This window comes from Glandiceps talaboti, chromosome 13, assembly GCF_964340395.1.
Source record: "Glandiceps talaboti chromosome 13, keGlaTala1.1, whole genome shotgun sequence".
Classification (NCBI taxonomy): Eukaryota; Metazoa; Hemichordata; class Enteropneusta; family Spengelidae; genus Glandiceps; species Glandiceps talaboti.
Genome location: NC_135561.1, coordinates 9,112,256 through 9,135,806, shown reverse-complemented (window position 1 = coordinate 9,135,806; position 23,551 = coordinate 9,112,256). Strand labels below are relative to the sequence as shown.

General features: G+C 37.1%; 2 protein-coding genes across 3 annotated transcripts in view; both read right to left on the bottom strand.

Annotated features, from left to right (window-relative positions):
- LOC144444175 (elongation factor 1-alpha) overlaps positions 1-23,551 on the bottom strand; it is a 322,176-nt gene that overhangs the window by 47,150 nt on the left and 251,475 nt on the right. The window lies entirely within an intron of this gene.
- Positions 12,398-21,697, bottom strand: LOC144444690 (tribbles homolog 2-like). Its single transcript, XM_078134203.1, has 3 exons — positions 20,322-21,697; positions 18,411-18,703; positions 12,398-14,983 (listed from the first exon to the last, which is right to left on the bottom strand). The coding sequence occupies exons 1-3, from the start codon at positions 20,574-20,576 to the stop codon at positions 14,512-14,514; spliced, it is 1,020 nt and encodes a 339-aa protein (XP_077990329.1). The 5' UTR covers positions 20,577-21,697; the 3' UTR covers positions 12,398-14,511.

The following is a 23,551-nucleotide window of genomic DNA, read 5'->3' as shown; positions in this document are numbered from 1 at the left end:
GTGCCCTGAACTACCACTAATTTGGTAGTCTAGATACAATGTTTAGTTGTCTACATATCCTGGTACTGCTAATTTCGAGCCCTAGCTTTTATACAATACTTCATGAACTTCATATGGTATGGAAAGCATACATACATACATACATACATACATACATACATACATACATGCATGCATGCATGCATGCATGCATGCATACATACATACATACATACATACATACATACATACATACATACATACATACATACATACATACATACATACAGCCATACATACATACATACATACATACACACATACATACATACATACATACATACATACATACATACATACATACTCACACAGACAGACACATCCATACATACATACATACATACATACATACATACATACGTACATGCATACATACATACATACATACATACATACATGATACATGCATGCATGCACGCATGCATACACACATACATGCACGCATGCATACACACATACACACACACACACACACACATGTAGCCATACAAATATAATAACATCATACAATACAGTTGAAGTTTAGTGTTATCTCTTTTCAGAAAATTCCACTTACTGATGCTGTCAGAGGTCACTGTCTGCTGTCAGAGGTCACTGTCTGCAAGTATTTTGTTCAATGCATATAACATAGTTATATGACAGAACCCCATGACGTATGAGTGCAAGTGTGGTGTACTCAGGGTGTTTGCATGAGTGCTTGCAGTTTTCTGTGCGGCAGTACTTTCATGAGCTTAGCAAGTGAAAGTACAGCAGGAAACACTGCAATCACAAGTGCAAATATCCCTGAGTACCCAAACTGGCACTTAAGCAGCACAGGGTTCTGTTATTATTACACATGTTTATCTGAAACACCAAATTTCCATAAAAATGGCAAAATGCGATCACATGCTTCTGTGCCCACATTTGCATATCATTTGCATGCAGGTATGCAATAATGTTTTCAGTATTTCACTGTAGTGAAAATGCTACTAGTATGCACACACACTGGCCGGTGTAAGTAATCTCTGGTACATCTGTAATAATGTAAAATACATGTATATGCACACCAGTAAAAAGAATCGTTTAGTTTATGTAAGTACAATGTAATAGACAAAAAACCCAAAAAAACTGTAGGTTTTTTTTATTGACATTACAAGAGTGTTGCCTCTGGTAAAATTGCACTGTACAGCCGAAAAGGCTAGGCTATCTGGTTTGACTATATCATATGTAGTGTATGGAGTCATATAGCCATGTCTCAGTCTATGCTAGGTGTAGTGTATGGAGTCATATAGCCATGTCTCAGTCTATGCTAGGTGTAGTGTATGGAGTCATATAGCCATGTCTCAGTCTATGCTAGGTGCAGTGTATGGAGTCATATAGCCATGTCTCAGTCAATGCTAGGTGCAGTGTATGGAGTCATATAGCCATGTCTCAGTCTATGCTAGGTGCAGTGTACCGGTAATGCTGTACTTGACACTCAGTAGAGGCTTTTGTAATTAAATTCTGTCTATTTTTTTGCACTACTGGTGTAAATTGAGTGATGTTGTAAGGAACTCAAAAGGCCACATTACACAAGCCTGACAAGGTAATTCAGTGAGCAATTCTTTGCATATATGACAAGACTAGCAACTACTGTGTTCGTACATGGGGCAATTCATTGGGCAACGTGAGAAGCAACTTGTGACAAATTGCACAAGATTCAACATGTTGGATTGTTTATGACATACCTGGTGATGTGATGCGGTCTTATGATTATGTGCATACACAAAGCAATTTACATATTATTGTATGTGATGAATTATTTAGTGCTCTGCATAATGAATTTCCTCATGTAAATTGGCTTTGAGACAAGCTGACTTAATTCATGTTTTTCTAATTTTGGGGGAAATTTTTGCTTTTGGTACCTCTAGCATCCAGTGTGTTCTTACAAATCATACTTGAACTTGAAAGCCAGGAATTCAATCCCAGGTTTGCACATCAGTGTTATCTTATCAGTGGAGACATAAGGATTACATAGGATTATTCTTTTATTCTGGACCAACTTTTTGCTATATTTCTGCTAGACAACTGTTTTCCACACTTAAATATTAATCCTGACTGGAACTAGGCCATTAATCATCACCTGCTGTTGCTGTTGTTGTTGTTGTTGTTGTTGTTGTTGTTGTTGTTGTTGTTGTTGTTGGAAAAATTAGAACTGGGTATTCTGGCAAAAAATGTGTTAAATAATTGATGACATGATGTAGTGTACATGTGTCAGGGTTGTAGCTAATTTGAAAATTAGTCAGTAAAATATGAACGGTAAGTGGTAATATGTAGGAACAAGACTCGTAAATCCCAATGATGGAAATGTACTGGTTAAAACAAAGAGTTTTTTTAAACAAATTCTTGAAACAGTATCCAGCAAAACATCGCATGGTAGGTGGATGTTTTTCCTAACTACAACAGCTGACATCAGACCATGGACAACCAGAACCTGTTACAAACAGGGAAAGTAAACAACTGAATTGAATTAATAACACTTGGCTCAGCATGTTGGAAGTATATAGACTTTTGTATTACATTCCATCATTTGATAAGAACAGTTTTATGACCACTTTACATAACAGTTCACGGTCACAAACAAATTCCCATTTCTGTGGAATTTCATGTACACATGATAAAGAGGCCATAAAACTGTTCTTATCAAACCATGGTGTGTGTAATACAAGTCTCTGCTGTTCCAACATGCTGTGCCAAGTGTTATTGTTCCGATTCATTTGTTACTTTCCCTGTTCCGTTCGTCCATGGTCTGATGTCTGCAGTTGTACCAGCCCTTTCTACACCCCTGCATACTATTACTAAAATGGCATTGAAACTTTTACTAACATTTCATCAATATGTTAACATTATATTTCAATAGTTTAACCAAGGAATGTGTCATTTTCATTCCACCAAATAATATGTCTTTTTTTTTTCTACCAAGGATTACGTCATTTTCATTCCACCAAGTGAAAAAAAAAGCAACATAAACTCAGCTCATGCCACATTTTTAAATATGAAACTCTCTTTTCTATCATTTTATTCAGATAACTGATGGAAAGTTGAATGACTTGGAGACCACAAACCATATGAAGTCTGTTGTAATTAGGCTGGTAATATGACAGACGGACCATCAACAGAGCATAGCCTCTCCAGTAACAATATGGCCTCACCGCTCATTAAAACGGAATCAGAAACTATGGATGCTATGACAGTTGCCATGGATACTGATGTAATAATAGAGACAATGATTATTGAAAATGATGAGATGTCGCCTGCAGACTCTGACCCACAGAGTTTGAGTGAGAATACTATTAAAGTAACTAAAATGGCTGTCAAAACCCTCAAAGAATATTATAAAGATCGTACTGGCAGTACTGATTTTGAAGACCTTCCACAAGGAGACCTCAACAGTCTTTTGGGAGACTTTTTCACAAATATGAAACGTAAAGATGGTACAGTGTACAGTTTATCTAGTTTGAAGGCCATGAGGGCTGGCATACAGAGATACATGCTAAGTGTTAAAAACATTAACACTATCCATGATCCCGGATTTGAATACGCCAACTCCAAGTTTCATGAAAAATGTCAGTTTTTGATCGAGTCTGGGCTAGGTACTGGTAGAAAGATACCGTTTATGAGTGTGAATGATCTCAGGAAATTATACAGCAGTAGTTGTCTGGATGATAGGACTCCGACCGGACTTCAAAACAAAGTGTTCGTAGATTTGATGTTATTTTCACATCAAAATCCAGGCCGTAATGAACTCAGTACGATGACGAAGGACATGATGGAATTTGGCAAAGATACTAACGGTCGAGAATATGTCAGCATCGCAGGGGGTCCAGTCGGCTCACCAGAGCACATCAATAAAGCTACTCTTTTTTCCATGGCAGGTAAGATGTTACCATGGTTACACATAATGAATGTCTTTTATGATTCTATTACCCATATACAAATGAATAGTATTAATATATTTATAACAGTATGGCAAAAGGGTTTTATAAAAAAAGCTTGCGCTAGTCACATCCAACTCCTTTTACATTTATATGATAAAATACCTGTACATTTGTATAAACTTGATTCAGTTTGAGGAAAGCAATTGAATATTAAACATAAAATGTCCACAACTTAGTTGCTGAGTGATACATGTACCTCAGACAGCAAACACAAAGTTGGTTGTCTAAGTTTGAATAATTTCATTCACTGCGTAGAATTTTCAACAAAAAGGGGATTTCTTCAATCAACCGTGCAATTAAATATTTGTGAGGTCTTGGCTGCATTCTGAGATGATGATGATGATGATGATGATGATGATGAAGATGGTTGTCAGTCGTCGAAATCTTGGAAGGCTCTGATATTTATTTTTACTGTTGAAATTAACTGTTGTTGGTTGTCTAAGATAATAGATACTTCAAGATGTAGTGAAATTTTTTTTTGTTGAAAGTCTAATGGATATAATGTTGATTGGTAGATAAAGTAAATTTTGTATAAAAGAGATTGCATATTTGCCAACAGAGGTATTCACTATTGGAACAAAGCAATTTCCTTTAATCAATTTATCTTTTGCTGTAATTGATAAAGGATAGCTGCAGTAGCTTGTATGATTTTTTTTGAAAGATATTGTACAGTAGGATATACATAGTGTGCCCTCTAATGATAGCCAAATTTTGTTGTCGTGAGAAAAAATGATAAAAACAACTGGCATTTATTGTGAGTCACCATAGAAATAGAGGAATTTTGGTGCATCACTCGATATTGTGTGTCAGTGGTGCAGCAAATTGGCTTAGACGGCACATTGGTCCAACATAAAGCTGCAGACTTGAAGTCCACATGACATTAATTTCCATGTCTACCCTCAGTCATATACCCTGTAATGAATAATATCAAATGATTTGGATGAATGGAAATGATGATGAAAGTGGTGTTTCTGCTTGTTTTGGGTCAGCCAAATAGAATCTAACGGATGAAGGAACACCAGTGTTTGATGAATATGATATCGTAAGAGATAAGGGAGACACCAAAGTTTCGCGAGTCACAACATAGTGAGCGATAGGGGGGACATTATATTTTGGTAGGTGACCAAGGTAGAGTAAGGGAAAGGGGGACACCAAAGTTTTGTGAGCTGTCACATAGTAAAGGAATAGGGAGACATCACATTTGGGTGGGTTACCATGATATAGTAAGAAATAGGGTAGCACCAAAGTTTTTTGCATCACCACGATATAGTAAGAGATAATACTGCTAGGGAATTTCAAATTTTGATTGACAACAAATTAATGTAATATTGTGACAGGTCAGTGTCTTATTGGCTTAGAGGGCACACTGTTTATATTTTCATAATGATATTTAAAGTATACATGATGAAGCACAACCATACATGTTGAGACCATCCAGTTATCTAGTCAGTCCCATCCAGTCATCTACTCAAGCATTCTCACAGTCTCATTCAGAAAACTTTCCTGGAGACCTGAAAAGTATAAAGCAAGCATACATAGTCTGAAAGATTAAGCCTTTGGTGTTTACGTAACCTCAGGTTGGAGTTTAATACATCGGCAGGAACAACAACTGGATCTCCCAGAGTAATTTAATAGTATAACATGCATGACTGAGTGAGTTGTATGCATGCGAATAGAAAATATTTGATTTAGTGGTAACATATGGGACTTCTACAAAAGTATTAAAAACAACTTAACTACTTGTTTAGTATTGGTAAAGTGGTTTACTTGTAGTTACAGCTGTTAGGTTTTTGATATTCATTTTTATATTCCTGTCATATCTTTTAGTCATGATGATCAATTGTTGGAGTGACAGGCTTGGAATTTGCAAGTTGTGGGTTCAAGCCTCAGTCAACCCAGCTTGGGCAAAATTTGAACATGATTGTACCCCAGTCAACCCAGCTTGGGCCAAATTTGAACATGATTGTACCCCAGTCAACCCAGCTTGGGCAAAATTTGAACATGATTGTACCCCAGTCAACCCAGCTGGGAACCTGGTAGGACAGAGGTTGTTTTCTAAGGATTTAAACCTATGCGCTTACAAAGGCTGAATTAATTGGTGGTTGAGAAAGTTGTATAGGGCTGTGTTGTAGATTTGTGCTAGGGGTAGTAATTGTACAGTATTAATAGTATGATCATGACATGCATTTTGGAAAGTGTTTTATCAACATGTACTGTTATTATTATCATTTATCTTCTTTGTTTCGTTGAAGGTTGCCTAAAATGTCCTGTCCAAACTTTCAAGAAGTACATCAGTAGACTTCACCCAGCATGTACACAGTTTTGGCAACGACCTGTCAAACTAGACGGTGATATGGATTCACTATACGTATGGTACCAACCATTATTGCTGGGTGTACGTAAGCTTAGTAACTTTATGATAGCACTGTCTCAAGACGCTGACTTGTCTCAAGTGTACACCAACAAGAGTCTTCAGACAACTTTAGCAGATATGAAGAAGGGTGAAGCCTCAGACACATCCTTAATGATGGACGTGCTTAGAAATATTCTACCAAAGCAGGTTTTTAGTCCAACAGCAATGGTTCCTTTGCCAATGAAAAGAGCCCGAATTGAACCAGGGTCTGACATTGTAACCGATGCATTGCTGGCAAGTAGTACCCGGTCAGCACATAGTCATATTAGTGGACTTGTACAAAGTCATCCTGGTGGACCAGCACTTAGTCATATGAGTGGACCACCACATAGTCATATTGGTGGGCCAGCCGCCCATAGTCACTCTGGTGTAACAGGACATAGCAATGTTGGTAGACCAGTACAAAGTCACATTGGTGGATCAACACATAGTCATTCTGGTGGACCAGTACATAGTCATACTAGACCTGTGCAAAGTCATATTAGTGGGCCAGCAAATAGCAATGCAGGTGGTTCAGGACCACCACATAGTCATGCCAGTGGTACTGGACAATCACAAAGTGGTAGACAAATGCATGTTCAAGTTGGTACTGGTCCAGGACGTGGCAATGTCAGTGGTGTTGGCCCTTCACATAGTCATATGCCACAACCAGTCACACTGTCTTCTGCTAGTGGTGAAGTCTGGCCAAACCGAATGCAATTTCCAATTCAACGACACAAAGCATTACAGTCTACTCAACAAGATAGGACTTCACCAAATGTAAACCTACCACCAAAAAGCCAACAGCAACAGACAGTTTCCCAAGTTCATGTCCACCAAGAACAGATACAAGCTGTCATGATAAATAGAAATATAAACACTAACCTAAGTGATCCAAAGTCTGTCAGCACCAGTCTAGGTAGTCCAAAGTCTGTCAGCACTAGTCTAGCAAGTCCTAAGTCTGTCAGCTCTAGCTTAAGTAGTCCAAAGTCTTTTAACACTAGCATAAATAGCCCTATTGTGTTAGATTCTCCACAAGGCCAGTATATGACCAGTCCAGGTGTTGCAAAACCAGGGGTTTATAACTGGGTAGTGAGTCCAGATGACAATGCAATCAGACTGTTGCAAACAGACAATGCGACCAGTAAGAGAAAACATACTGAGAGAGAATGCCAGACGGACAAAGTACCACAACAGGACAAAGCCGTACAGGTGTCAGTGGCTATTAAAGATGATGCAACCAATCAAAACACAGATCAAGGAGGTCATGACCCAGTCAATAAACACAATCCTAAGGCTACAAATAGATGTAATGCCTGCGGGATAAATTTTGATAGTGCCATGGTGTTTGCAATGCATAGAACATTACATGGTAGTGAAGGACCATTTCAATGCAGCGTTTGTAATAAATATTTTAATAATACTGTTGAGTTTAATGGACATATATTTAGCAGTCATCAGTAGATATATGCAAAGACGGGACATTATTACCGCAAAGGGGATTACTGCAAATCATGGTTAAAGTTTTTGTAAAATGTAACCTGATTGGCTAAAGGTACAGTGATGCATGTTTATGGACCAATCAAAGAAGATAACAGATAGTTTATTCTGTGCTTACATCAGAGGCATTACAGCTTTTGTAAAATGTAACCTGATTGGCTAAAGGTACAGTGATACATGTTTATGGACCAATCAAAGAAGGTAACAGATAGATTATTCTGTGCTTATATCAGAGGCATTACAGCTTTTGTAAAATGTAACCTGATTGGCTAAAGGTACAGTGATACATGTTTATGGACCAATCAAAGAAGGTAACGGATAGTTTATTCTGTGCTTATATCAAAGGCGTTACAGTCACACCCACTTCAACAGCCAGAATTAAAATCACAAAATCTGATGATATAAGTATAGAAGCCGTGGTCTTTGATAAAAAGCCTAATGATACAAATATAATTTGATACCACAGCTGTTGTATTTTTGTCTGCTACAGTGATAGTACGAGATTATATTCTTTGATGGTTGTCATAACAATGCATATAATGCCAATTACCGTATGGTAAGTAAACCTTATAATATGCTTCAAAAATGCACTGATTAGACTACTAAGGGCTAAACAACAAAAATTTTGGTTTCGGTTACCCTACCCCACCTAGATTTTCATTACCGAAACCTCAACTTTTTTTTACGTATTCAAGAAAAGTGAAATAAAATCGCAATAAACTGTGGATGCGGAAACTGAAAAATGTTGCTCCGCATATTTCGTAGCTATACTTCCATGTAATTTGAAAATCGTAATCCATGCAGGTCTTAAATAAGAATAAGTATAGTGACGATATATAATGGAACATTTTTTGTTGGAGTCGTCGAGTAAACTGATACTGACTGATACCGGGTAATGGTGTGTACCATCGCTAGGCTAAATTATGGTACCAGGGTACCTCTTTTCTCAGTAATAATGTAGTGGTGATAAAAAGTAAAATGTCATATTTCTTGCCATGTCGTAAATATTCGGCAGCAACTCATAACACAGGGAGACATGTTTAATAGAAAGAAAAAGAAGTACTGTAGTTGTATTTATTTTTGTAAATGAAAATATGGTAATTTAAACCCTGTCAGGTGCACTTTAATTATAGCAGCCAGTGCAAGGAGAAAGTAAACACTTCTTGTAAATAACTCATCTAGTCTGCCCTGCCCACCTTATTATGTACAACTGTTGTTGACATTTTTCACAACAGCTGAATATAAAAACTTGACAACTCATTAAGTATGTTCGTGTGACGTATTTTCATGGAAAAAGCTTTCGTTTGTATTCAGCTAAAATAAATCTAGTGCCGGAAAATGTACGACTGTGGTTAATGTACATAAGTGTACTCAAAATATACATCAGTGAATGAAAATTTGATGAATACGAGCAACAATCTAGCTAACGTTAAAACCCTTTCATTCCTAGAGACGACATTGGAATAAATAGAAACTTGATTGTAAGAACATTTTCTAAAATTTAAGAATATTACTTCATTGGGAAGTAATATTTCTTGAATTCTGATCTAAAATAAAGTTGATCTTTTTCCAAAAATTACAGAGAAACAAGAATTTTTGTTCAAAAATTTTGGCGGGAAAGTTTCTAGTCCTGAAAGGGTTAAATGAAGAATCTTTCTTGCTCTATAGTAAGGAGATCTCGTTGACAAGCCATTATGGTGTACAGTTCACCTGGTATCCTATTATTATGATCTAGCCACATAAATAAAATGTATCGGTTGTGATGACAACTGTTTCAAAAATAGGTAATCTCAATAATTTTTATTTTTTTTATTTATTTATTTTTTTTTTTTAGGGATGTGACATTTCTATTTTTGTGTTCTTTCGTTTTTGATTTCTTATTAAATATTTTAGGGAAGGAATGATTCTGGTCAGTTGTATATGGAACCACAATTATTTTTTTATGTGGCCTCAGGATGTTGATAATCATAACATTTTATTGTTCACACCAATGGCAAACAATAAGGACTTTTCAGTGGTAACAACTTATCCAAAAGTTTATTTTTACTGGCTGTAAATATCTTATAAAGGAAACCAAGTATTAGTAAAGATTTTGTATGTATGCATGCAACCATCTTAAAAGATTAGTTTAATTTTACAGTTTTAGAATAAAGTTATCTATTTAGTAAAAATGTTATATATAAAGATTTTTTCCCGTTAGAAATAGCAAATTGCCTACACCAAGTGATGCGTTCATGTGTTGTTTGAAAATATATCACAGTTCAAGTGTTTGTGTATTGTTGTTCATGTTAATGTGATATTTGAATAAAAAGAATTACTTGATTAAAAATATAGAATCGTTCTGTAATAAACCCATTTGTGATTGAGATACCAAGATCTAGCTTTATTTCGGGGTGATGAAGATGGTTGTGGTCACCACGACGACAAAATTGTTATAACATATTAATGTATTACTAAACAACAAGTGTGCTGTGCAGTGTGATGATATGTGGTGATTAAGTTGTCACTGATAGATTTTGCTTGATAATTTATATACTCTACTCCATGCATGAGATCTTGATCTACACGACATGATGGGACTTTTAAAACCGTTTTTGACACGACGGGACTTATAAACCGCTTTTGTCATGGCGGGACATATAGAACCGCTTTTGTCATGACGACTTTTAAAATCGCTTTTGTCATGACGGGACTTATAGAACCACTTTTGTCATGATGGCACTTATAAAACTGCTTTTGTCGTTAAACTGTATAGCTCTTTAAGTATAAAAACACATCTCCCAAGAGGCCCAGTGAGGGGCATCCCTCATGGGTTCAGTGTTAATGCAGGAGGAAATCAGCGTACCAATGGAAAACCTGAGTTGTTCGGTAGAGTCAAACTGAACAACACTCTCCTTACAGCGTGGTAAATTCAATCATGGAGGTATAAATCAATTTTGGTGTGCAGGGTCAAAACACTATATTGTAGTAATAACAATCCATTATTTTGTAAGGAAGAAGGCTATGTCAAAAGTAAGCTACAGTGCAACAGACAAAAAAATAATCTATATATTCCCTGACATAGTTCTGTAAACATCAAACAAGCGAGAGTTCTATTACTGGGATATTTATTATTCAAACTTCACAAGTTTTGTATGCAGCATGCAGCATGCCCGTTTATGTCATGATCATGAATGAAGATTTGAAATATCGCCACCAAGTGTCACATTTTGAGTTACATAAAACCTTCATTTACTGGGCTGAGCATAAACAACGTAATTGTTCCATAATCTTCATGGGGGCGCTGTCCTTTTGGATTGTCCGATGCCGTGCCACTCCAACATCGGAATGCTTGCCTGCCCTAGTTTCAACAGACGGGGATGAATGTTTGATATAATTCATTTGAGCTAATATTCACTGCGAGTTCTTTATGGCATCCCTCCAGGCAGTTCTGGAATTTAGGTCAGGTCAGAATTATCACAAACAACTTAATCCATGTGCATAGTTAGTTGTACGTAGATCTTGTGGTCACAAAAGGTCCACATTTTTGTCAATGGACTGTATCCTGGTCACCCCTACCCAAAAGCATCCACTGCCTTATAACACCCTGTATGTACTGGGGGGGGGGGGGGGGGGCTGACCATGTGCTCCTCATCAAGGTGGGGCTTTCAACTGACCAAAAACATGGATTATGCAAATAACTCTCATGTAAACTGGTCAAGTTCTCCATTATAACAATAATTATCCTTTCAAATGAAAAAATACTGCCAATGGCAATGTGCACAACTGTAATCCAATGTCTGACATACACATGCAGTGAGAGAAACACAGTTAAAACATGAAAACACAACCTATAGGATAATGGAACATCCCATGGACTTTAGACAAGTGATTATTGTAACATCAAATAACCATACCTCATACACAGACTTCCATTGTAAAAGACCACCTATTTGGACTTTAGAAAACCCATTGATAATCGGATGGCTTTCATTTGAACAATTTTTTATCTACACACGTACACAATAAGCAATTTCCCTACCAAATTCGAAAACAATCGATCCAGTGGTTTCTCACTTGAAGTTGTTCACATACATACATACATACACACACACATACATACATACATACATATGACACAGTTGTCGTTCTCTAACATAACATTCAGATATAGTCAGGTATTAACCAACTCTCTCAGCATTGTAAACCTCGAAAAAGAATTTTTATTCGAATCATCGGATTGCATCTATCTATTCGGACTGTGTCACTCGTCCCTTTTTCATTTCTACATACATACATACATACATACATACATACATACATACATAGTCAAAACTTGATGCCTATCTATAGCATGCTGAACCTCAGTTCAATTGTGCTAAAAAGGCAATATTTTCCACAAAGTAACCACTGAAATAATTGTGTAATGAATCTTAGAATCAAAAAATCAACCAAAACACAGCCCGATATGTCGGACATCATAATTCCACAACCATACAGAGATGTAAAGCAAAGTCCATAAGAATTCATATTTATGTTTCATGCAACGTAGCATGTTTTATTTTTTTCACAGTGAAGTACTGGGAAATTCAAGTCAACTAATAAGTTCAAAGCAGAGACTAAAAGTACTCTGGGAGTAGAGAAGAAAAATGAACAATGAACACAAACTTCCTTCAAGATGCCAGGAAAAGTAATTTAGTGTTGAGAAGGTCTCTAAGTCCACATGAATGGACATAACCAACTGTGATGTGAGTGTGATGATGCTTACCAAACACACACACAGAGAGTAGTAGTTCATGGAACCACAAAGTGTATCATAGTCTTTGTACCACAAGAAGAGGCAACATTCCACCAAATAAAATTTGGCCAAGTGAGACTACTGTAATGTTGGCATGGCAAAAATATCATGAGACCCCCTGTGTTAAATTATTGTACTCTAATACAGGGAATACACTGAAATAGATCTTATGGCCATGCTGAGAGAACTTGACTTATTTTACGCAGCTAAGTATCACTTAGCTGACACTGCATCAAATTACTAGACTATTAGTTTTTGCTTCACTAGAAACGTACAATTTACAAATGTTGACCTCTTATTCTGGTACAAATAAAAGTGTAATACTCCGCTTGGCATAAAGCTATTATGTGCAAACCTTCTAACAATGTTTCCCTTGTTTCTACAGCCTACGACACACAGACTACCACCAGGTACCAAACAGAAAGAACTACAATGTGCATTTTAAGGGTAGTGGCAAAAAAATAGTTCAGGACTAAAGCTGTGATTTGCATAATGATATGCGTATTTGACAGTAAATCAAACTTGTGCCTAAAAAAAGGTTTTTTTTACAGTGACTCTTGCTACTGGTACAGGTCCTTTCCAAAATATTTAACAAATTTCAGACAATTTTTTTTTGTCTGGTTTGACGACAGATAACAGTCATCTCGTGCAATTACATGGCTATTTAAATTCCAACAGCATTCATTACTGTAATACTTACGACTGTAACAATCTTGACTTCTTGGTATGAAGTGAACATGTAACAGATAAATTTACCGGATGATATTTATAATTTTTGAAAACATAGTTTTAGAGGATCTGTGTCAGCAGCGTGAGTCTCATTAATTAAACAAGAAAGGAACCTATAAAACTAGACACATCTCTTGTGGCTTTGCAGCCCTGTATACACTATCTTATTGTACAAGTGGTAGAAGTATATTACAACACGAAGCCTGAACACCACAAAAAGTTTTCTCATTCTGTCAACCAGGTTGAAGTTTTTTAAATAATTATCTAAATTCACATCAAATTTACAAGCATTTCTTGGACGTAAGATCTTATAAAATGCGGACATTCTTATATCCAACTTCTTATGTACTATTTTACAGAGTAAACAGAAACAAGTTTGCATTTCTAGACGTCTTTTAAAGTGTAAAATGTTTCTTTTTATTTTTTTCTTCTGTACTCACTTCAGTTGCAGTATTGCAGCATAAAACACTGGGTTGCCCCCTCTGACAACGGTGGGCAATTATCTCTTTGCGCATCTTGGTGGGTTGTCAAGATTGGGATGTACGCTGTTTGTTAAGAAGGGCAAGACCAGACCTGAGGGTGTTCCCTCAATTCAACTCTACACTTGCTACATTTCGCTTCAAAAACCTAAAAAGTATATTTTCATGAAATATCCCTCATGGGTTTTTTTTTTTTAAAACTCTACATAGTATGTGTCAATCTATTTTCAACTGCATACATGTTTATCAGTTCTTTTCACATTCTCCAAATATTCATTTATCAGATAAAATTTGATCTGAAAATTAACAATTCGCCACTTTTTTCCAGGACTGGAAAGTAACTGATATTAGTTCATGTAGTGTTTTTTAAACTGATGCACTCAACAAGTTTATGGCAAGACAGCTCACTTGAAAATCACCACCGAGGTAAATGTTTGATCTTCAGCTGACATTTAATGTCTTTCAGAAATACAGTAAAGATTTCACAGTGTAGTACTATTCACTAGAACTGATCGACAGTTTCTGTAAATTGACAACCACAATATTGCCATACTCGAGTCCAACGGGTCGGTCTTCCCTGGGAGACTGCGATAGTGTAACTTGAACTTCTGTCGTACTTTGCATCCTTTGAAGCAGTCACTATGTGAAGAACGGCGTGGCATCATCAGATATACACATATCTGGCACTAATTGATCTGGTATTTTGTTAGGGTCTACTTTACTTTGGCCCGAGATGTGGTTTGTTGCATGGAACCATGGATGATCCAGAATTTCTCTAGCGGTGAGCCGATCTGCAGGATCGCGTTGCAGAATGCTACGAACGAGGCACCTGGCCTTTGACGATAGGAAATCTGGGATTGTAAATTTCCCGCGACGGATTTTGTTGAACAGAGCACCGGGCTCTGTGTCATGGAATGGATAACGACCAACCAACATGGTGTATAACATCACACCTAGGCTCCACACGTCTGCCGATCGTCCCGAATACCAACCATTACTGTTGAGGATTTCTGGACTGACGTACGCAGGGCAGCCATGTTTATCTGTCAACGAATCATCGTCTGACTCCAACACATACGTATCTTCTAAGCTCTCAAGCTTCAACGTTATTCTGTAAAAAGTAAAAGAAGAAAACACACGTAAGTTCTTGTTGGTATTCTGAAATAAACAAAACTTATTTAAGCAAGGTCGAAAGTTCAGCAAGTTTTTATTTTTTTAACATGCGTCATAAGAATAACAATGTTACTGATGTAACGCGATGTGTTTTCATTCTCTGTTGACGCAATGGCATGTTTATGTCTATGAAGTAAAATATGACAGCTGACGGAACTACTTTATGACATCACACTTTGCCCCTACAATCAGGAAACTGCACCACTGAAGATAACATGGGGAAAGAACAGTTACTGTTCTGATCATTAACAGTTTTGGTTCTCATGATTTCTGCAGGATCATATAACCATGTGTGCATCACACAAAAATGAAAAAGGGCTAATCCAAATCACGAAATAAACTCTAATGATACTTCTAAAAGCATATGAGAAAGGAGAAGTTATCGATATTTCAAAAACTTTGATTTTTCTTTTATTATGTCTTCTTCACTATTTCAGTCAATGATCTGAATTCCCCACTAGAAGAATACTTGCTAACAAGCTACACCCATTTATATGTGCAATTTCCAATAAAATGAAAATGTTGAGATTTCACGCTCTCTGACACAGTGACACGCAAAAAAAATGAATTTTGAAAAAATCTGAAAAAATATCACAAATTATAATGTCGTTTTGCTATCTTGAATGGAAGCTAAAAAGGCAAAGGGTACAACAATTTCAGAGGAAAAAAAATTGTCACAACCGTGATAGTTGAGTGTCACTATTATTGCATCACCAGATACACAAGAGTTTAAAAGTTGAATCTGGTAAAATTTTGGTAACACAACAAAACATGAAAATGCTATCGTCTGCTGTCAATATATCCTGACGATTTTGATAAGGTAAGGGCAAAGTATGATGAAATAGGTCAGTGAATATTCTAGCAATTTGAAATGACACTCCAAAACATTGCATCAGCACAAAAACATCCACATGACGCTGTATTGCATCAGCACTAGCACTAGTGTCAATGACTGCATATCACATGACGGCAACCCCATGACGATGACCTCATGACCTTTGCTCAACAGATCATAAAATGAGCACACAAAAGGTACACCCACGTCTTAGCTAGTCAGCTGACACCCTTTACTCACATATACATACACACCACTATGGCACGAACACAATGGCATCATTTTAACTCACTGACTCATAAGAACAACTCTGGTGAGTATATCGGATTATATGACATTACATCAACAACTCAAAATTCCTGTGACATAACAAAACCAATGCCATCACTAATAATATCTGAATTTCAGGGATCCGCCCTGTTTGTGCCTTTTTCAATGGTCCTTTCCCCTCTCTTCAACTCCTCAAGTTGTGCCATGCACATTGCTTAGAAAATAGAATCAGACATTCAGAATTCTCGATGTAGAATTCCTACAGAGTTCAGAAACATGCCTCACTTCAACTTCATCACATCATTGTCGCCATCTTCCCCCAAACCTGTCCTTTTGCCCAACATTAAATCATACTGAACTCAATTTTTAGTTAATTTTACTTGAAACGGTTCAAAATCATTGACATGGAAGGCATTCAATCAATCACATGACGCATACAATCTTGCCTTCTTCTTCATAACCATGACAACTAAATGGCATATACCAACCAACTCTTTTGCCTTTGTTCCCACCTTTGTCAATCATCTCTTTACTCTAGTTTTCAATTAACCAAATTTAAGATTTCCCCTTTTGATCTTATCTAAATGAAACTAATTTCACTATGAAAGCATCAATTTCATTTTCATAATTTAAATGTCACCCCTCAAAACGACATTAATACTACAAAGTGAATACTGAAAACCTAGATATTTTCATCACTACAAAATTTTGCGATTTTACAATCTTCAGCTTAGTTCTCAAAGACTAATTTTTACTAATTACCAGACTGGTACATTGTGTTCATGTGCAAGAAGGCATATTAGTCACTACACTTCTTTAATTACGTTTTTTGTTCTCCAGTGAAACTAGCGAAAATAAGTCTTTAGCGAAAATTTCCAGCTTTACATTACGGCCTTGATGAATGATACAGCTAACCTTTCAAATCGTCCATTGACGGTCAAGATATCCATCACACCACCAGACAATGCGTCTACAAAGCATGACAGCCTCAAGAAATCATTCAAACTGACTATTAAAATGTCTTACGCTTTTCATCAGCGATGTTGTTCATGCTCACGATATAATAGATTCATGAAGTAAGTTCATCAGCTATTGATTGTGCTAACGGCTATTTCCTGTCAGGCACTATTCCTGATCAATCATAGTACACGCACATATGTATATGTTCAGAACAAGTTCCAACGAAAAACTAGCACAGAAAATTATTTTTAGAAATAATTTAGAAGAATTCTGAACAAGTTCCTACTAGTACTAGCTTTTTTTCCTAGTTTTTTTTTTCAACTGAAAATAATTCCCATTTCAGTGTAAAACTGAAAATTTGACAATTAACATTTCATTTCCTGTGTTCTAAAATGCTTATATATTTGTGTGATCATGTATATTTATTCTTTATTATGTTGTATCCCTATTTAAGATAGTGTTACAGTTATGATGTGGTGATGTCATATAACCTTCCATTCTGCACAACAACCGGCAATTCACTTATCACTGTCATCTCCTTTGCCGTGTTCACACAAAAACTCCAACCAGCACAAATCAATACCTACAGCATCCATGTACATGTAATCTCCATCAGTCTCCGCAGTTGCATATATATATATTTACCAAATTTCTTATCAAATGACTGGAATATTGACATTTTTGTACCATATGGATATTGAACACCTGGTAAGAGAACTACCAAAAGTGAACACCACACTGCAACCTGCCCTTCAACCACAGGTCCATCCACTTTACTATTCAACTCCATAGCAGGGAGATCAATGAAACGGAGAGTAATCAAGTCTAAATGAGTGACTACAGGGAGGACTTCCATTTCCGAAAGACAGGAAATAACTCATCTCCCACCAGACAGGCAGTAATTGCTAGGTAACGAATACGGACCAGCATCATTTGAGGATGCTTTTCATCTCTAGCAGCAACATGATGTTTTCCTATAATTACGCACACAAATTTCTCTCCTTCCCTCCCTGAGGTGCATGAAATTTTCTTAGATGAGATTTTGTCCTAGAGGGAACAGATGTTATCTCTGACAAATCTGACCTTTGAACTTAGATAATATGGTGGGGTTGCCTTGATTTTGTGAAAATTGTGCAAGGGGTATTGCAAGGAGTTGCACATAATCAACACTATCATTCTGATTAATCCTCTCTTCAACTACCCCCCCCCCCCCCCCCGAAAAAAAAATTCAGTCACACCACGAGACAACTCCTTACTTTTCCCACCACCCACAGAACTGAAACAATGTTACAATACTCACTGTTCTTCTTCCTTGAAGACAAATTTGCGAAGCTTCAAGTCACGAAGGACGATGCCCGACTCGTGACAGTGAGCAACCGCTGAGACAATCTGGTAGAACAACCTGCTGGCTGCTTCTTCCTTGAGTCTTCGTCTGTTGCGTACATACGAGTGCATGTCGCCGTGCCCTGCTTCAAAGAACACATATGCGTAGGTATCACCAAGAAGTATCTCGTGGACCTGGTTGATGTTTTCATGTTGCTCCACACGAAAGTAGGCTGCCAAAGTTTCTTGATATTTGCTAACTTCAAAAACCTGTAATGGACCAAGAAACATTGTTACGATGTGAAGTCAACTGTTTCAACTAATGTGTGCTACTAAACAGAAACAGTAGTACCCCGTGTATAAGCCTGAAAATTTGCTTTCATGAAATTTTGTATAATACTCTTTTTTCTTTCCCAATGCTACGTATTCAAATATGTTATTGCGATAACTTGTGCAAGACAAATTAGCAAAAACTTGCACAACTCTATCCCCTGATTGCAAATAAGCCAATTTGTTATAAGGCCATGTACAACACCTTGTGAAACTCTTCACAAAGACTTTTTTCAGTTGGTCCAACTCAGTGGACTGATTGTGGTCCCACTGCTAAGGAACAAAAGATTAGAGTTTGCCACTAATTACAACAGGATAGTAGTCTTGCATCTTTTCTTACAATCCATGGCATAATCAGTTTAATTCTGCTACTGGTCTTTCCCATGATGAGAAAGTTCCAGGCCACCAAATCACAACATCCTGACCTGTGACACCCCCCCCCCCCCCAACACACACACACCAGTACAATTTGCTCAAAATGTACGTTTTCAAATTTTGCTCCATAAATTCACTTCACAAATATGGAGTTATTATGTCTGTTCAAAATTTGCACAGAATGCATGCCATGAAATGTTGTAGTCATCTGTAAATTTTGAGAAGTTACTCACAGATGTTCAAAAGCTGTTTATGATATTAGATTCCAATAACAGACGTCAGTTGCGAATACAGTTTCAAAACAGTGATTCAATGGATCTTTCATCAGTGGGCTTATCAGGAAAATGTGTTTGTTCTTTTAAAGAGAGGATAATTTTTGGACGTAATACAAAGGCAAATGTGGTTTTTAAAAAACTCCGTGACTTACGCAAGACGACATTTTGGCACACAAGGTTTGCCTTTACACAGAGAATTGGTTTACGTTACATAATATTTCGCCGGTTTGAGTCATCAACTTCCTTCCCGCTGATTTCACAACATTGGGAACGATTGCGATTTTTCCATTTTTACACCATGTCGAATATGTATAAAACACACCTTTTACGCAAAGTTGCATTTGAAAATCCAATTTTACTAATATTTGAAACCGAACTGTATTTCAACAAACCTCCAAGACCAAACTAACAACAGGAACATTCAGTTGTCAGGCCCATGTCCTCGATTTTTTTGCACCCGCCTTGGAGTCGAGTTTTTCACAACAGTGTACAAAGAGGTTGATTACGTCCACGGCGATGAGCCTTTCAATGGGAGGAAATCGTAAAATTTCTCGTAGTCGATCACGGTCAAACAATAGAAATTACATTACATTTACTCTTTTGACGAGATTCAATAAACAGCCTGTGCGGCCCCATGCATACAAATACCAGGCTGCTCTCAGAAAGCACTTACATTGGTTGCCACGATATCTGATGCAACTACCCGGGAAACGAACAAAGCCTCGCATGCTGAGCAATATCGCGCTCAAACAAGATCAGTCTAGAGATGATTAAAATCTGCCATTTATGAAGAATATTATAATTTCTGTTGGGCATTCAAAAAAAAATTATATGTTGCCAGCAAGCTGATTTCAACCAGCACGTGGCGGAAAAATATGCTCATGGTTCTTTGTTTGCATGTGTCTTACCTTACAAAGGAATACATCGTGAGTCAATGTATCGATGGCCTTATAATGATTCTTCTCCAACTTCTCCACCAAGATATATCTGCCGATCTTAGAGATAACATGAGTTTCTTCACACTCATTTTGTGTAAATTGTGGAGGACTTGCGGCTTGTAAGTTCGGACTGAGTGAAAAATTTAAATCGGGTGGTGAGTCGTACGGCACATAATGCTTTGGCCCATGTTGAATCTGAATAGGGCTCGAGTGCTGGACGTTCATCTAAATTCGAGACTCTTCCCGTGTTACAATAGGAAATCCTCCTATGTGTTCCTGAGATTCGGAATTGTTTGAAGTTATAACTTACAAGTAGATAAAAATAATACTGTTCGGTAAAATTCTACGTTGCAGTACAAAAGTTGTTAGCGATTGTCAGATAAAACACAGCGTTTCAACAAACCTGTGTCTTTCGCAAATAAATAGCCAACGATGTCGCAGTAAAATATTGCACAGTGGTTTCAAAACTTCCAAGATCACAGATCCTGTGAGATGTACGTGCCAGGTGACTGATGATTGCGAAATTCGACTTGACTAACACGACAGGAAGGATTGATTCCAACGACTGATGAGTGGCGAGTTTGTGTTACGCAGTTGAAAATTCAAGATTTCAACTGTCAAAGCTCGAGCTGTCTTTTCGAATATGATTCGAAAAAGCTCGACAGTAAGTCCATAAGATACCGGCAATGCAGTCCAGGCGTAAGACAGCGCACAACTGTCTCCTGATCCCCTCCAACTGTTGTCAAGACCGATTTGAACACGACGTTGCAAGATGATGACGCAAACCTGCAACGAGTCCTTGTAGACGACAGAATCCCTCGTCGTCACACGTTCACGCCAATTTTAGATCGATTCCTTCTGTGGGTTACCTTACCCCAATCTTTCTAGATTTCGGCTCGAGTGTTCCTCGGATCTTCTTCCAATAGTCTGTGCGCTGTTCCCGCTGCAGGATAGCCAGGATCTTCGGCTTATCCCGCCTAAATGCAGGGAGCTGGTTTGTTACAACTAGTAATCGCCATTGTGCAACGTGGCTACACTACGTAGATTTGAGTGTACATGTATTGCAGTATACCACCGCTCGATGACACAGTATTAATTCGCACGGTTAAAAGACTTGGTAATTTTCCTCTAAATGTTTCCGCTTTTCGGATGAATGTCACCTTATTGCATAAAAGTGGTACGATCAACTGCAACTTTTTTATGAAATGCTAAACCTCAAAGTCAAGACCGTGAAACAGTAATCCGAAAATATGAGGGAATCCCTAGAACTACTTTGTTTATGTGTAGGCAGAAATCGAGTAACTAAACATCGGGCTGCGAATGATTGCAACATCTACGTTTGTGGTCATGTGAATTTCGATGACGCAATGGACCGAGGTGATTCAAAGGCTACTCCCATATTTGGCAACCATTTCCAGTTAATTATTAGACTCTCCATATTAGGAACTAGATTATCCAAATATGGAAGAATCATGCCATCGATTTCTTTGACGTAGTACAGATGTCGACACGTCATCGGCTCTTAGGAATGGCGCTAAATTATGCTAACCAATGGCTAGCGCTGACGTTTGCCATTGACGGGAAGAATAAACTTCCGGGCTTGGTAAAGTGTCAGGGCTGGTCAAGGCAACGGACGGTGACACTGTCACGTAGTTTAAACGGCGAAATTTCATAAACAACTCACTGGATACGCGAGTCCTGAATATAAATAAAAAAAAATTGCGTCGTAGTTCGTATTGTCAATATATAATGTTCTATATTATATTTTATAACGAGTACAAATTCCGTGTTATCATAGAATTAACACGTCGTCGAATTTTTTCATCACCATAAGCCTATATATTGTGCAGCAGGTGATGAAAAAGAATATACACACACACACACACACACACACACACACACACACACATATATATATATATATATATATATATATATATATATATATATATATATATATATATATATATATATATATATATGAGTTTGATATTTACATAAAAATGAAATGATTGGGCACTCTACTGGCGAAAGAAGAATAAAACTCTCTCTTTCTCCGAGGCGCTCTCTCTCTCTCTCTCTCTCTCTCTCTCTCTCTCTCTCTCTCTCTCTCTCTCTCTCTCTCTCTCTCTCTCTCTCTCTCTCTCTCTCTCTCTCTCTCTCTCTCTCACTTTACACCGAGGTTCTATATATAACTGTATGGTTTATGATATTATATATGTATATAATACATTATTTATAGTCAAAATAAAATAATAAATTAAATTTTATATATGTATATCAATTTGATATAATTTGTACATTATTTGGTCGAGTTTCATTTGTTTATAGTTATTTGCGTCCGAAGATCGTATTCAAGCGTGAAACTCTGAGTAACGGCTCCGTACCATAACTTGTGTATTTTGTGTAGTTATTTGTTTATATATATATATATATATATATATATATATATATATATATATATATATATATATATATATATATATATATATATATATATGAGAGAGAGAGACTGGCCGAAATACTGTTGTCTTTAGTGCTATCTGGGTTACTCGACTCACAAACCATGGTATGTACGGTACACTTGCAGCAACACGACTGCAGTACTAATAGTTAATAGTACAGAGTGTGATACCATGCATACCGACATATTGCTAGAAAAAATTAATCCATGGCGTGTAACTTGAATATGTACATTTTTGACTGTGTATTAATATAAAAATGTTACACAATAGCAATATGTATGTATGTATGTATGTATGAAGAAAAATTACGATGACAGACTGAGTATATATCAAATTATGAAATAGTTTTTTTTTGGCCAGGGAGTCGCACGACTGATCTATAAATAGTAACTAGTCGTGATCCACCTTTGGACCTCTTTATAGAGTCTCCGTTGCTATGACGTACACTGCAATAACACATAGGCTTTGTTGCGATGTCACGAAGAATAGAGACAGAACACAAAGCACCTATCTCATTGTATATCAGCAGCCAGCATCACCTATAGCAGCTGTCAATCATGAAGATATACACAGTATTTGAATTTACGTAAATCGTGTCCCTTTCTTAACAAACATACTGGAGCGAGGAATACGCTTCTGCCTGAAATTTACACGACTTCGTATCATCATGTGATTTACGTTTTCTAACCATTCGCACAATAAACGCGAGATCAATATTTTGAAAAGTGAAATGTT